General features: G+C 48.2%; 1 protein-coding gene across 1 annotated transcript; it reads right to left on the bottom strand.

Annotated features, from left to right (window-relative positions):
• Positions 1-7,712: 7,712 nt before the first annotated feature.
• Positions 7,713-9,089, bottom strand: LOC128726592 (basic helix-loop-helix neural transcription factor TAP). The gene has a single exon (XM_053820405.1). It carries the CDS (start codon positions 9,087-9,089, stop codon positions 7,713-7,715), a length of 1,377 nt encoding a protein of 458 aa, XP_053676380.1.
• Positions 9,090-16,523: the final 7,434 nt, after the last annotated feature.

Below are 16,523 nucleotides of genomic sequence, written 5' to 3'. Positions count from 1 at the left end.
GAATCCTACCCACAAGGTGTTCAAAGGAGGTGATTGGTGCAGGACATCGTGGGACGTCGCCTGGCAGGTAGCGCTTACACCGTGATAGCATCCTGGGAGGATTAGTTGCGGTGGCTTCATCTCGTTCGTAATCTCATAAACATTGTCACTTTGGATGGTTGTTGAGAGGTGCTAACAGAGGTGTTCTGCACAAAGGGACATGCTGGGACATCGGTAAAAGTGAGTGCGTGTGGTGTGTGAAGTTTCATCGATGCAGAACCGAAACGGTAGGGAGTAAAATGGACGAATTCTACGGTATACAGCAAGAGAGGTGCAAGGAGACTAAGAGAAGCAGAAACATACGTGCAGCGACATATTCGAAAAAAAAAATGGTCTAAACCCGGCTTTATACTTTAAACGCGATAAAAATCGTGCTCTATCCTAATATGAATCAATTTACAATCTTTTAAATATCAATTCTGTTTGAAATCGTTCATTGATGTCAGTTTATCCTAGATTGTTAAATACGTAGCGTGCACGGTAAAACGATAAATCACACCAGTTGTTTAAATCAGCACATTTGTCAAAACTCTCACATCAATGGACTTTCTTTTCCGCTTCCCACGGGACTATAATTTTCCACTGGGACTCATGAACCCGCACGCGTGCATCCAAGTGTTATTAGTACGCAGTTCGGTGCCTTTTTTTACCGGGTGCTAAGGATACCATAAAAATAACCGTCTTGGGAAAGTGACAAACGCATCGCACTTGAAGCATTTTTGTTGCGCCATTTTATCACCTCATACGCAAACCGGAAGCTACTACCATTCCATTGCCAGCAGCAGCCAATCCGAATCAAATCCGCCGTGCGCAATTTCCCACACTGCCACGTGCCGACGGTAAACGATCCTTGGGAAACCGGCAACGATGGTTGCGCGTTGCTGCGCACACTCCCGGAGGCGTTCGTGCGAAAGAACCGCTTTTGCTCCTCCTATGCGGCACCCCCATTCCACACTTCCGGCACAATCCATCCGGTCGCATCCGGTTGCCACCTACACCGAGGCAAGAAGAAGCCTCATACTGGTCGCTTCCTTTAAGTGGTGCCACGCGTCAACAAGTGGTTGCCACGTGGCGCTCGGGTGGCGCTAAACCAACCTCAAACCCACAACGGGGCGGCGAATGGAATTTGTTTATTCTTTCACCATCTTCCCGTCGAGTGCTGCGGAGGGCGCACGTGCGCAGGATCATCAGGATCGGTTGATTAAACAATTAGGAAAATCTCATCCCTTCCAGCCGATGTCTTTAGCCGGGGGAGGCTCTTAAATGGTATCTAATTGCGTGGCACGTGTCCACACGCTTAACCCGTTCACGGTTTCGTGGGTTTTATTTTAATTTATTTTTATTTCACACTTTTCGCGCGCCTGCTGTCCTTCGCCGCGCGGCCAATAAAAATTATCGGTTATTCACAAACATTTACAGAGCGCGCCCTACGTGGTACGTACCCCTAGAACGGTTGCGAGATGTGATTGAGTTGTGTAAAGAGCGTGAAATTTATGCATTCGTTCCGGCTGTTCGACCACACACGCGGGGTAACGCAGGCGGCGGTTGCTGTCCTGCAGGACCAACAAGCCAGCGACCGCATCCGGAAGGGCCGTGCAGTTCCGCCAATCGAGATCGTAATGAATTTTGATGCTGTTTGCTTTAGCCCTGGCCCTGGCACTGTTTGCTTGTCCATGTCACATGTTACATACCGGCTTACCGGGCCGCATTTTTCCTTGGCACGAGTAATCCGATATGAGCTAATTTGATGGAACCGAACGTTCTCCCTGTTTAGCGTCCGTGATGCCCATCCTTACGACCTCAGCGGGTGGATTAACGGTGAAAGCGCAAGGAAAGTGAACATGTCACATGTGCGGCATTGGTTGCGGTCGGGAAATAGGGATCAACCAATTGCGAACGGGGCCGAAATTTTGGGAAATTGGTAAACATTTGTACCGATTCGATGCGCCTCTCCCGCACGGTCACGGTTGTTTGGGTCGTAAAAGAGCAACGCATTTGAATGCGGGTTACTTCAAACGTTATGCGGGAGGTATCTTAAGAAGAAAATTAAAGAAAAAAAAGGTAGTCCTTGTGGGCTCAGTCGATATTCTTTTCTCCCGTTTTCCACGAGCCTTCCAGCCCTTCGAACAGATGCAAATAGAGGCGAAAGGATCACGTTTTGGAGGACAATTTCATGCTAAATCTGCTCACCCGCGAGCACACGAAACCGGAAGCGGTGGCAGGAAATAGGCAAGCTTTTACCACCGGCTTGGAACTGTTGCCCCGGGGCACGGTTTCCACCGAACGGAGGAAAAGAAAATTGTCTCCATGCGCGGTAACTCCGTGCCGCGACGAATTGCGAACCATTGCGTGCGCTGTGCCGGTTCCGTTTTCCGTTGCTGGAGGCGATCGATAAGTGGAAGATTGTCGCCTCGATCCCTCCGGGCAAAAGGCTTCCAGCGGAAGCTGGCCACGGTTAATTATGGGTGGGAACGACGCAACACTACACGCTGCCGCGGGTGTGGAAAATTCAATTTGGCTTCCGTCGGGATCAGGAAATGGAAATTCTTCTAGGAACCATTGTATTTGCCCGTTCGCAGGACATCAAGCGAGGGATTATACCACACACTACCCTCGAGGAAAGGTGCTTTAACAGGAACGTCCGCGCACGTACACGTACAAAAAAAAACTCCACGACCAAAGGCGGGTCCTATCCCCGAAATGGCCGGAGGCTATTAAAAGCTAATAAAAACGGACAAAAGTTTGCATTGCTGGTGCGATACGCTCCACGGACCGGTGGAACCTTTGGCACAGACAGCATCCGGTACAAATGCATTCATTACATATTTACCCAACGTCAATCATGATTTCCTACGCAAGGCCGCCCGGTATTAGGATGCTGCACGATTTATCCTTCCGCTAATCAGTCGAAAGATTGGCAGCAATTCCCTGCCACTTTCCGGGCACGGGTCCTAACCAGCGTGTTTGCTGATAGGATTAGAGGTTAGTCGGCATTTTTTCCTGATCCTGCTGCTGCTGCTGTTGGTGCTTCTGTGCAAGCAAGGGTGCACCCGAAAGGGCCAATTCGAACCAGCAGTGTAGCCAATTTCTTGCACTAACGATTCGTAAAGGGAATCGAATCGTCGGTCGTGCGCTGTTTGTTTTTTTGCTTGTCGGTTGTTGCACCACAAACAGTTCGACTTTAAAGTGTAATGGCAACTCTTTTCGAAGACGCAGGGAGGATGATGGATGGACTTTTAGTTGGTGTTTGATTGATTTACAATTTAAGCTATCTCGATCTCTGTTGATGTTTTTTTATCTCTAATATAGCTCAATTAGCTACGACGTAACCGAGTCAGCCCGGGATAAGGCTCACAGCGGCTGTTGGGAGGAAATGCCTTTCAGTTTAGATACAATCATTCAAATTTCAATACGACCTGGTCGTTCGTAAATTAATAATAATAATAATAATTAGCTATGACTAGTTTAATATTAAGTGAATATCTCTTAGCAAAGAAGTAATGTGTCATGTGCTGACGCATTCGAGCTCGTTCGAGTTACGTTTAAATAGTGCCATCATGGCTACGAATGCGCTCTTCAACTCGGCCTAAGGATATCCACAATCATTCTGTAGCAGTTGCACACTGTTGCTGCTTGCGATGCAATCAATTTCCATCTGTTGCCGAGTTACAGCGCAAGGGACAAAATAAATAATGTTCCAGCACTTGGTGGTTTTGCCATTGCTATCGTGTTATTTCACATGCCGCTGGGACGAGCCGAGAAGTGCCGGATTGTTTGTAAACGGGTTTCGGTTGCGCCAACCCTTTTTGGCAAGCGTGCTGTTGTTGCATATTTTATTCCCACTTTTCCACCCGCTAGAATGACGGTCCAAATGTGACGCACATCTGTTCGTCCTGACCTACATCGGTGCTATCGTGACGTAGCATCAGCAGCCACTCGAGCAGATCCATCCAAACGAGCTCGTAAATGTCCACCATCCGTTTTATGGTTTCAAAAATCAAACTTTTTTCCTGCGATCCTGCGATAGATCGCCCACCGATTGGCTATGTACGATTTCACTCGCTAAGTGACCATTAAGCTGTGGCATACTCCAGAACTTTCCGGACGGCGCTTCCCGCACGGCGATGAGCAATTACGGTGAGCTCAACGCCAAAGTAGAACAGGAACTTGCATCGATTTTTACGACCGGTCAGTTCCCGGAAACGGTTACCCCACGCTGGGATGTTCGACCAGCCGGCGAAGGGTAATAAAAATTATGCCAATATTTGATTTGTCCAATGTCGTCCCGGCCCGCTCTAACGATCCCCTACTGTCGTTTCTTTTAGATTTGCGGGCCGCGTGTGGCGTCCGCCCTTTGCGCCACCTTGCCCGACGGATGATTGAGGTTATGGTGGAATTATACGGGGGCGATACGATCGTAATGCGCCCTAATGTTCGGGAAGGGAATGTCGGGTTCTTCGATGCCGTGAGGGTAGGCCACGGAACGGGAATGCAAAGAGCACAGGCTCAAATTTGAGTTTTACACATTGTTTGTAAATGGACTTCGCCCCTTTTTTCCCCTTTTTTTTACTACATCACTCGGAACGGCAACGTTGGCGAAGGACACGATGCATTAAGCGGTGCTGTCGGTTGGTTTTTGCATCTGATGTTGTTGCTCGCGAAACGAAAATGCAAAACTGGTGGACCGGTGAAATGTGCTTTCGTCGTTGATGCAAACCCTGGTGAAGCAGAAAGCTAGTTATGAAAGGCTGAAAGGACTAGGGACAGGACGAATAGGATCACAAATCCAATAGCACAGGACAAGAGTAGCCAAGGTCGTCTCGGTATGGTCATAGTTCGTGTTTTTCGTGTCGAATGACAGCAGCTTTATTGGATAAATACGTGCTTTAAAAGACACGTCCTTTAAATTTGAGCAAAAAAAGTATTGTTGAATAACTTTCTGGCATAAAGCTTGTGTTATCGTAATGTAATTTCACTGTTGTAATTTAGAAGGCAATTTGGTGATTTTTTTTTCTTTCTCTAAACCAATCAATCCTAACTGCCGATGAGCATACATTATTAGCGCACACTCCTCCCAGCAACACAGCTCAGACATTGATGCAGGTTTCATGATGATTCAAAGCAGGTCAATTCCCAATGTCACTCGTCCATCAAACGATACTGATTGATGGTGGTCCGGCTGCGAGAGTTTCGTGAAAATCATTAATATTTCGCCCATCTCAAAACAGTGCAATTAGGCTGCGCTTGTGCGTTTGCTGCTAGACAGCCCGCTAGTTCTTGGTATGGTTTTGTCTTTCCGACTCCTCGAGCAACACTTCGATAGCTTATCCGGCTCGGTTTGGTTGCCGAATTCCCGTTCGGTGAATATTTGCAAAGTTCAACCAACACCACCCAGCACGCACTCGGAAGGATGCAGTTCGTGGCTTGCAGAGGGAGAACGTATCATCAATCAGCCACATTTAGCAGTTTGTCACAGGACGACGACGAAGCTTTGACGGTACGCGCACACGCAGCACGCAGGACCGGAGGTGAAAGGGCAGAGCGAGATTTATGAGCACTCTCTAACGAGGACGAGGGATGCTCTACCCACCGGTTTCGGAACAATGGCTATAAAAATAATACTGCGGAGGAAATTCAATTCCGAGCCCTCCTCGGCTGAGTGCGAGCGTGCATTCGTCGGTTAGATCCTGGACCGGTGTGCCCCTGCCAGCCAAACCAGGGAGGAACCCCTGAGGTGTTGAACGGCGGATTATTCGCATAATTCGGCCGCTCGACGGGAGCGCACGGGATGCCGGAGAGTGGCTTACGGGTGGAGGGCACACCAAAAAGGACCTCGTGCCAAGAATGAATGGTGGTGCGTTGGATGCAGCCACCACCGTCAGCTTCACGTTCTAGCCTTCGTCGCAGGATATCGCCGCGGCTGTTCGGTATCCTTTTTTCGTACGTATAGCCTTTGAAACAACTGAACGCGCGTGCGCCGTTGATTTAAAGGGACCCTCCGGGGCCGGGTTCGCGTGACGTTTTGTGCTGTTTGTTTGCTTCGGGTAATTGTGATGAATTTGAGTTTGTGCGCACACCGCACATTGGCAATCGGCTCCGATCCGGACAGGTCCGTTCAGATTTAAAGGGACCCCTAGACCCGGCTAGTCGTCACTGGCGTGCCTCCCCGTGACAGCCCGTACAAGAGCCAGCCCGGGTTGCTTTGTGCAAGCGTGTCCTTCCCATAAACGGCTAACGTCAACGCAGCTCAACGTCAACCCATCGACAAGCGTCGCCTGACGATCGTCATGAATTTCTGATTTCATCCATTCATCTCCCGTTTCCACGTCATTGTGTTTGGACGTTGTGGGTTTCGTGTTTGTTGTGCGTGTCAAGGGGGAGGGGTTCGAATCCGGGGGCCTCCGTAAACCGGCCATTTTCGGCTGGTCATCTAATGCGCCGAACCGAATCGCGTGACATTGCGATTCGAGGCGCCGATTAGAGGACTCCGATTTATTCGCTGAAAATCGCTGAAAATTGGGCAAAAACTGCTAATAAGGTCATCAGCGGGGTCGTAGTTCATGCAATGCACGCCAATTTTCTACAGTTGGTGTTCACCGGTGTTTTTATTTTTATTTGGATTTGAATCATTTCTTTCATCTCCGCTGGCTCCGCTCTTTCTCGATTGCTATTGGCGCTAAAAACGTGTTAAAAATGCCTTGCCTACGTGGTGTATATGGATAAAATTCTCATGAGGCCCTGATGTGTCGAAGAGCACTTAATTGCTATACCTCCTAACCGTCGAATGTAAATGCTTTGTATTTCGTAAAGGCAATGTTACAGAAGGATCCTCGAAATAGCACAATCGGTTGATGCAAGGATGCGCGGAACCCTGCATCATGCGATTTGATTCTATTTCATCGATTTTCCTGGGGAAAGTTATCGGTTGCACTTCAACTTTCACGAGAAAAATCAACGCTTCTAAGTTCTGTTACGGTTTGTACATATGCATGAACTTGCTGCAAAACACTTGACTAGTTAAATCAGACCATCGTTACATGATAAAACATTCCTCATTGCTGGTAATCAAATCGAGCTACTTCAACGTCTAGGCTGCACCATATCCTTTGGGATTTGGGGACAGTATTTGAAGTAGAACAAGATAATTGCACTACGCATAAGTGAAAGCACTTTCTGTTTATCTCTATAGCAAAGAACAACCATACTGCAAGGAATGAATAATCGTGTGTGAATAGATATTCGAGAACAAAAATGGCAAAAAACAAGTTGTATAAGGAAGAAACTTAAACGTATTTGAAAAAAGATAGTAATACACAAGAAACATAAAACTCTGAACAAATATGAACGTTAACTCAAGAAAACTATAAAAAAGATCATCCTATTGCATGATCTTATTTATAAACATTCATTTCAGCATGGTTGTAAAGGAGCAAATGACAAAACAGACAATACATACAGCATCAGATAACTACCTTGATAAGATCGCTAATGCTATGTCCTCGTCAACACTGACGTGAGTTTAACGCAGCACCCGCGATGCTATCTCCGAGAACAACGTGATTTGGAGCTTAAACCTACAGTTATTGTACCTCTAGAATTGCTTCTTAAACGCTTCTTGTATCACCTGTTTGAACTTTCGCTTAGCACTAGGCGGTTTGTCTTGGAGTTTGTCCTTATGCCACGGTCGCTGCCCCAAACTCATCGAACATGCCCGAATCGAGTCCGGAGTACGTACCGTCACCATTTCCATCACGCCACGGTGGCGTTTGGTTGTAGAAGCTGCTGTTATAATGCATCGTTTGGGCGTTGTTGTCCGGAGGCGAGTGCCGTCGCTGACCAGCCGATTCCGGACAAGCTGGAGCTGATGTCATCGGAGGAGCATGTCTCAAAAATTCACCCCCAGATCCGTTCGCTGAAGGGTAGTAGTGCACGTTGCCAGCAACTCCTGCCATCGCCATCGCGCTCGACTGCCTCGAGCCGGTGTTATGCGGATGCTGCACTACATGTCCCACCTGTGGCCGACAATTTTGCATCGGTTGGGTGGCGTTGTGCTGGTGAGGATACTCGGCAGGATATGTCGGTTGGTTCACGGTCGACGAAGGCCGCGCATTGAAGGCCGCATCGAAGGCACCACGAAATAGGTGATAGTTTTGCTTGGAAAACTGTTCGCCAGGAGTAGAACCCGGGAACACACCGTCTCCAGTCGTGCTCGAAGGACCACTTGAGACGGCTCCGTACTGCTGCATGCTGCTGTAGAAATCTCCCGCCGAGAATGGAGCTCCCATGCCCCAGTGATGTCCCGGTGGCGGTGGGTTGATGAACATAGCATCGAAAAGCTCCTTGTTGATGCGCTCGCCGCTCAGCGTAAGGCTCTGCAGCTTCTCGAGATCGAGCTGGATCGAGCCGTCCAGGTCGAGCAGTTGCACCAGCGAGAAGATGTAATTGTACGCGAACCGCAACGTCTCGATCTTGGTTAGCTTCGTGTCCTCGGGGAAGGTTGGAAGCGTGAGCCTCAGCTTCTCGAGCGCCTCGTTAAGCGTGTGCATCCGGTTCCGTTCGCGATCGTTCGCTTTTAACCGCCGGACACGCTTAATACGCATCACCTGCGTAGGGCTGCGGTTTCGCGTGATGCGACTTTTGCCCATCGCGTACTTGCGCTTTGGTTTCTGCTCACCACCATCCGGCTTGACCGGCGTAGACGTTTGAACACCAAGACTCGGACAGAAGGTCCCGTCGGTCCTTTGCTTGTCCGGAGCGGGCCCCGTCTTATCCTTGAGCGACTGACGGCCACGCTTCCGTGATGGAGGACCCTCGGTGGTTTCGTCGAGCAGAAGATCCAACGGTGCAGGGACTCCACCTACGCCATGTGGAGCTACCTGTGCCGCGGGAGTCACATGCTCAAAGTTTAGCTTTCTTGCTCCTTGCACACAACCGGCGAACGTAACGTCACCGGCGTATGATTCATAGCTCTTCTCGAACCCACTGTCCTCCGACGTGTAGTCGTCGAAGTCTTCGAACGAACGATCATCGAACCCGCAGTACGAGGACATGCTGCACGGCGCGGTTCCTAACAGAACACCCGCTGATAACGGGATCGCGGGTAAAGCCACTGATAACGGGTTTATGCGCACGTACACATATACACTTCCGCGCACACGCGCATTCAACCACCGAAAAGATTCGCAAGGACACGCTCGCTTAACCTAAATAGCCTGGGCACCGTCGCGTGGCAACGGCAGCAGCAGCAGCAGAAGTAGCGCGCTAGAAGTCATGGGCTGCTGTGCCGTGGAAAAATAATATAACACACACACGTTCCGTTCTCTACCGGCTGCGAACACCAAATACGCGCCCGACTGGCAGGGTGGAAAAGTTTTATAACGTTCAACCCCTGCGGGCGGCCAAGGATCGGTCTCACTCTCGCCCGTTTCCGCCGCAGCCCTTCGGTGGAAATGTTTGCGCTCGTTTCATCCCTTTCTGCTCCGTAGCACGAGCCGTAGCGTGCTTCCGGGGCGTCCTACGAGCGGCCGGCGTTTGTTTTTCCCCCTGATCCTTTTACAACCCCCTCTGGCGTTTGCGCGAGGACGTGAGTTCGTCCTGCTCATGCACCCTGGTGCCACGCACCCTTCGGCTAACGGAACCACTCGTTAGGACGCGCGAGCGTTGCCGGTTCGGGTTGCTGCCTTTTTTTTCTTGCCTCCGCGCCCTGCGTAGGGGATGGAAAATCGTACCGGCGGCTGCCAAACCCTCGTTTCACTTGTTCCCGAAGCGTTCGATTGTTCCTGGTGACATGGACGCTAGCACAGGTCAGTACCGGCGAGCCGGGTGCTGGTTGTTTGGCTGGTCCGGTACGGTGGGTTGTTGCGGCGTCCTACAATGGAAGGAGTAAGAAGTTACAGTTAGGTGCGCATGTTTTGCAGAAAAAAAATACACCAAATCGATCTAAAACGAGGAGTTCAAGAACACAAATCTGAACTTGATTAGTTCTTTTCAGCGAAACCGTAGTTAATTTTTATGTCAAAATCTAGCCACCCAAACATGCATCAAAGATGGCGGTGAGTTCGTAAGGATAACGTCAAATCACAACAACTAACGACGCGACCACACGTGTACAGTGGCAACCGGTGTCTGGGGTTTCTTTTACGCAGCGCGCAGGGAAAATCCCTCCCGAAAGGCACCCTCCTTCGCATCGCGCGACGGGCAACAATCCAATTTCCACCAATTGGGTGGCGAGGAAAATGTTGTTTTGATGTGCCGCCGTGCGAGCTGGGCGCTGCCGTTCTTTCGAATGCTAATCACGATCGTTGGGCATGGGTCCGCTTTTCCGGCCTCCGTTCCAAGGACCTGCCTTTAATGGGACAAATTTGCCAAGAATGCGGGTGTTGGTGAGGAGCCCGCCCGCCCGGGGTTCGCTACCGTCTCAAGGAGCAGTAGAGAGGTTTTTTTTACGTAGGAACTCAACTAGCAACGGGTGTCCTGAACAGTGCGCCATCCATCGGGTGGAGTAATGATGGGTTAGTTCGAGCCCACTTTTCAAAGGCGGTTCGCTAATGCTACTGCTAATCTGTGAAGATTTATCTGGAAGGAAGTGCTTTCGGGTGCTGCATACGGATATTGAATGAATTCGACCAGGGCCCACCGGTGGTGGTTATCGAATTTTAATGGCGCAGGATAAGCGATTCCCGGTCACCACCGTGGGTGACAAATGATTCGATAAAGACTAGGAGTTTATTTTGTCCAATGTTTTTTGTGCTAAGTGAAAAAAAACAGCATCAGGGGAGATACAGAAGCATAATGGTAACGCTTGCGATGAATGTGATGTGCATTGAATCGAGGTATAGTAGCTAACATTTCTAATAAAGTAGAGATAAAATACTACAGAAATCTTCTATTCGCAACAAATATGTTAACTTTCATTTCCTAACGCAACACTCTGCTATACCGAAATTTTCATACAGTCAATGGCTAACATGTCATTCGTCCTTATAAATAAGCGTTAAATTTACAACCATACCCTTGTGCGAAAATGAGTGTGGAAATCAATGAATCATACACCCAAAAAAAAGGGCGAATAAATGCAGTAAAAAAGGATTCATCGACCCTTGAAGCGGAATCACACGGAGGCGGTGCCGGATCAATGAATATTGTTTGATCTTCGGCAGCTCTGTGAAGGCTTGGGTTTCTGTAGGTCGGTGCAATTTCATGCCGTACCGTATTCGCAACCCCTTCGTGAGTCCTTTTATTATGTTCCGTTCGTCGCCACCTTTTTTTGCAACGCCATCGGTTTGAAAGGCTTGTTCAGGTTGATCGATGTGGAACGATCGTTTGCTATTTGTCCGGAACCGACTAACCGATCGGTGACAAAAGTAGTCCATGTGCAGCAGGTCGGTAGAGTTGAAAGGATAGGTTTTTTTTTCAATAAAAGACACTATTTTCACCTTTGATCGATCATCGTGCGATGGAAAACCTTTCATAACCTTCCAACAGTGCCTGAAGCATATTTCGAGGTTGTGTTTTCTCGGCCGTCTCCAGCCAAACCCTTTCATAAAGAATCTCGTTCGCATGATTTTTGGCACGCTTCGGCATGTGCATGAAAAAATGGAGATTGATTCGTCGCGGAATGTTTCATGTGCTGCTTCCTTTTTTATGTCATGCGCCGAAATCAATTCATGCCGGCTGGTTCTATTTATTTTCTGCGCGCAAATGGAAGCCTTTTTCCGGGGCTATCGCGCACTTTCTTCAACGCGTTGTTAGCGAACTGCGAAACGCATCCGGGCCGGATGCGTGGCGAAATTTTATTTGATTTTATTGTCGATGGCGGCGTAACCGTGTTTTTTTTCTCCTTTTTCGATGCTTCCAAAATGGGCGTTGCAATTGAAGGTGATAAATTGTTGAAACGGGCTTCGACAGATGCTTGGCGGAATGGGTTAGCAAACGAGTTGCAGCTTGCAATTTTCACGCATTCATTCGCACCCGATGGATGGATGGCATGCATGTGCTCGTCCTTAGCAAGGACAACCAATCTCCAATGGCCACAATTGAGAGCAGTGTCTTTTTTCCCTTCGTCTGGAGGGAAGCGTCTGTTTCTGCGAAGGATTATCCGTTAAGCTGCAGCTTGGTGCTGGCAGGACATTCTCTTAAGCCTTTCGAAGCCCTCCACACTATGACTTCCGTCAAGTGGATGACCTACGAAAAACTTTCTTAGCTTCAATGGAAGGATTCTGGTGGATTACAGGGGCGGGCATGGGCTGTGATAACAACTGCCCCTTATTTGACCCTTTGCTGAGAGGGTTCGTTGTGCCAGATCGATCCGTAGGCGTGATAAAATAAACGCCAGTGCTGACCGAAGTCGTACCGGAGGAGAAATTTAACAAACAAAACCAAACTTCACGTATCAAATGCCCAGCAAAACAAACACACAATACAACACGTTTTGCCTATCGCTAACTAAGTGAGGACACGTGTGTCGCAGCCCTTGCTCCATTGGTTTCGTGGTGCAGAAGTACAGTCTATTTCTGCGATGCTTCGCTAGGGAGCACACGAGCCAGAGACCGCTTGCACGTGGCCAAGGCAAAATACAGCGAAGGTGAGAGAAAAACCGGGGGAACGAAACCCAGCTCAACAAATGGGTACGTTTGGTTCGTCAACCAACAACAAAAAAATACAAAGGTGACAATGAAGGAAAAACCGAAGCCGAAAGTGCAGCGTCAGGAAAATTTTCGAGAAAGGACAGTTGGCCCAAGTGCGGAAGGAAGGAAACAATTATCCTTCCGCAGGATGATCCCTCCTTCCGAGTGCATTCGGTTGAGTGGGATAGGTCTTGGAACAGCTCATTACTATTGTTGCAGATTGAAGGGTACGTGTTGAGCTCCGGGTGCCTTCCGGAAGCTCATTTGCATACACAAGGAGTTAACGACCGGGAAAATGGAACCTAAATCGTGATGATTTCCCCGGAAGCTTATGGCAAAACGAAGCATGATTAAGAAAGGGTTTTTGCTGATAGCATTGTGAAAGGCTTACACGACTCGGTAGAGAAATAGTAAGAAAATATAGAGTACTAGGTTCCGTTGGCAAATTACATTAGCTGTGAGAAACGTATCAAAAGATACGAATGGATACGTGAAAACAAACATGTTGCTGTGGGCGTACTTTTTCCCTCCAGTAGTTGCATGTACGTCACCAATAAAACAAATTAATAAACTCCCTTCAGCGTGACAGCCGTCCTGGGCAAAGTCAACACAATGTAAGCAAAAGTGGACACCTGTGCTGCTTCGGGAGCTGAAAGTGACCCCGTAGCCCCCAGCAGAACATATGTGCTAGTGTGTACCATCGACCAGGGCAAACAGAACGTGAACAAACAGGGCAAATGATCGCGTGCCATGCTTCTGTGCCACGAGGTGAGGAAAAATGTCGGCAGCTTGGTGTAAAGTGAGAAAATTAACGCACGTTTGATGCGCGTCAAGAGAAATTGTGCGGCCATTCCGCGCTGATGGCAAGCATAATTTCAAACAGGTTTTTAAATAAACGAAAATTGCACACCCACCTCGATAAAACCGCCATTTTTATGACCCGCTTTCGATCGGGAAGCAAACGGTGGTGACATTTAAATCCCACTTGCCGGCTCAAGTGGTTGGCCACAGAATCACGTTCACTTCTTTTGTCCGTTGTTTAATGCCATTCGTTCTGGCTTTTTCCCGACCCAGCTAATGATGCCGGCCCGTGGAAAGCAGCGCCCAAACCGACCGACCAAACCGAATCGGTCTGGCGCTCTAACGAATCGTGTGTAACAAATCTAGAGCCTCTCGTGTAATGTGTTTGGGGGCTCGTTGATGAAAATTAATTTGCATAATATGTATACCCGTGCATCGGGTCTTCGCCGGGGCGCTGGCACAGTTTCCCCTCTGCGCAAGGACGAAGGCTCATCCCTGCGAACGAGGCCCTCCCCAAGGCACCATCCTTTCGATGCCGTCACGGACCGTTAGATACCTTGCTGTTATCCTTCTCGATTTTACGTTCTTTTTTTTCTCTCTCTCCGTTGCCGCTTCGCCCGGCAGGACGAGAGCAGTTCCCCTGCCGGCGGCGGTCCTGTTTGGACTCCCGAGAGAATGCACCGCAAAACGGTAGCTGGCCCATAAATTATGCGTTGTTTTGTCAGACGCAAATAAACATGAAAAATTTAATTTATGCAAACGATTCGGGTTTCATAGACGCGTCGGGCGTTTGGTGTTTTTGCTGCTGCATAAAATGCCCACCGGTCGCCCGAGCGATGGGGGATGGGCTTTTTCTTATCATTACATTTTTTTGTTGCCCTGCCCCGAAAGCCATGCTCAGTCGCGGGTGCTCTTTTTGATTTTAGAATCGGTTGATCAAAAAAAAAATGCAAAACGATTGCTGCAAATCTTCGGGTGGACATAAAACAAATGAAAACGCACGTTTCCATTTGTCCCACCAGACGTCGCCCGTTCGCTGCATTCGGTGGCGATGATGGTTTAATGTGCTCTCGTCCTCGGTCGGATTGATGTGCATCGAGGGAAAAATTTGAATAACAATCGGTTCAGTAATGAACCTTGCTGACTTTGGAGAGGTTACTTTTCATTGCTATCTTCCTCGTTGGTGTTAGAGGGCACCGAATTCCGTTCAACGTTGCAACCGAGAGCTGCAAAGGGCAAAATTTAATTAAACACGCCTAACCGCCACCATCATATTTCGTTGGGTTCGGTAATGGTAAATCCGCGACTAGGGTGACCGAGTTAGGTCGGAACGGACCGAGGGAAGAAGCGAAGGCGTTGATGCATAACAATTATTGCATTCGGTTTTATGATTGTGAAATTAAATGATAAGCCTACGACTGTTTACGGAAGAGATATTGCACCCGCAACCAAGGTGGGGGACAAATCTATGCGACACATCGTAGGGAAAAGTAACGAAAGATTTGAATACAAGATGCGAACCTCGAGGGAGAGGTGTGTTGAGGAGAGAAAGAATATATCGAATGTAATTGAATTGATATGATCACTGCTAATATTGGCAATGTGATTGAGTGCATCTTGCATATCGCTCACCAAATTGTTGGGAAGGGATAAATGTTGTATACCTTTTACCTGCGAATGTAACAAGTAGAGCAGGTCAATTTAGGGCACCAAAATCTTCATTATCAAAACCAGCTACTCTTCATGTGCGCTCGTAAATGCTTTAAAATAACATATATTTAACAACATTGAGAAGATTATTCCTCATAAGCCGTACCCTAAACAACACCACCATCCGTTATGGGCTGTCAATCTTTAAAAAAATGGGAATCCAAACCTGAAGGGTTTGTCCTGTTTGCATGAAAATCCGTTCCACCACATCGGCTTGTCGTATTAGCGATCCAAGCCGGTGAGTTTCATTGTTGATCTTGCTTTGGCTTTCCCGGCCTCGGTACGCTGTAAAATGTGAATAAAATTCTAATTACAAGCCTTAATCCTGTCGCCCGGTTAAACCACCGCGTGCAAATCGCGCACCAGGGTAATGAATACATTCCCGGGCTAATCCTTCACTTCCTGCTCGCTGAAGCGTGCCTCCGCGTGCCACGTGTAGAAGGAGGGTGTTTTTTTTCCTTTTCCGCGTCTGACACGAAAAAGTATCAAAATAAATGTTACACTTTGGTCGTCCTTTTGATGGAAGAGCCATCCGCAAACACGGGCACGCGAGCAGGAGGAGTGAATGATCAACCCCTTTTTGCACCCCTTCCGGCGGATCCTGTTTTGTTCGGGTGCATAAAGTCCTTGACGAAGGGAGAAACTGCAGTTACGTTAGGCTGTTGCAAATGTTCAATGAATTTTTTGTTTGAATAATCACTTATTTTTTTTAAAGAAAATTTTCAATCTGTACTACTCATTTTTAAATAGATAAGTTTTATTTATAAATGAATGCCTTGCCCTTGAGGCGCTAGTGCTTCAAGAAGTAACACCTTCTCGGGAGGATAAGCGGTGGTCCTTTTTGAAATTACAACGACTATACTTTTATGCCGACCTAATCGCCGTTGAACCAAAAGTACACGTGTTTCAAAAGCATCCCAACAAGCGCAACCAATTCCCGGCTGACTTTCTCCTTGCTAGAGGATCGGGATTTTATTTCCCCTTTCCAAAGCACCTCCTGACCTCAAACGCTGCAAAATGTTTAAAACCATCCAACCCCCTTTACCCGTGTGTCACCGTAGTCGTACATCTCGCTTTGGCGGGTTTCTCCTTCCTATTCGACACTGCTACTCTATCAAAAGTTAAACAAATGCATCTCGAGCGCTCCCTTCGAACCGTTTCGCAACCCCTTTTCCGGACTGTTCCAGGTTTCGAACAATGTTTCCTTGTTTGCTCTCGTTTTGTTCTCTTCACTGGTCGGTTCCTAGTTCACTAGTAAAAAAAATGCTTCGAAAACGAATCTCACTGTTTCGCAGAGTAGTGAGTGGGCCAAGTTTACGTGCTCGGTTGCAGTGTGACCTTCCTGCA

This window comes from Anopheles nili, chromosome 3 (genome assembly GCF_943737925.1).
Source record: "Anopheles nili chromosome 3, idAnoNiliSN_F5_01, whole genome shotgun sequence".
In the NCBI taxonomy this organism is placed as follows: Eukaryota; Metazoa; Arthropoda; class Insecta; order Diptera; family Culicidae; genus Anopheles; species Anopheles nili.
This window is presented reverse-complemented; position numbering and strand designations above follow the sequence as displayed.

Excerpts from the sequence above, each read along its gene's own strand:
- LOC128726592 (XM_053820405.1), bottom strand. The coding sequence starts at position 9,089 with ATGTCCTCGTACTGCGGGTTCGATGATCGTTCGTTCGAAGACTTCGAC.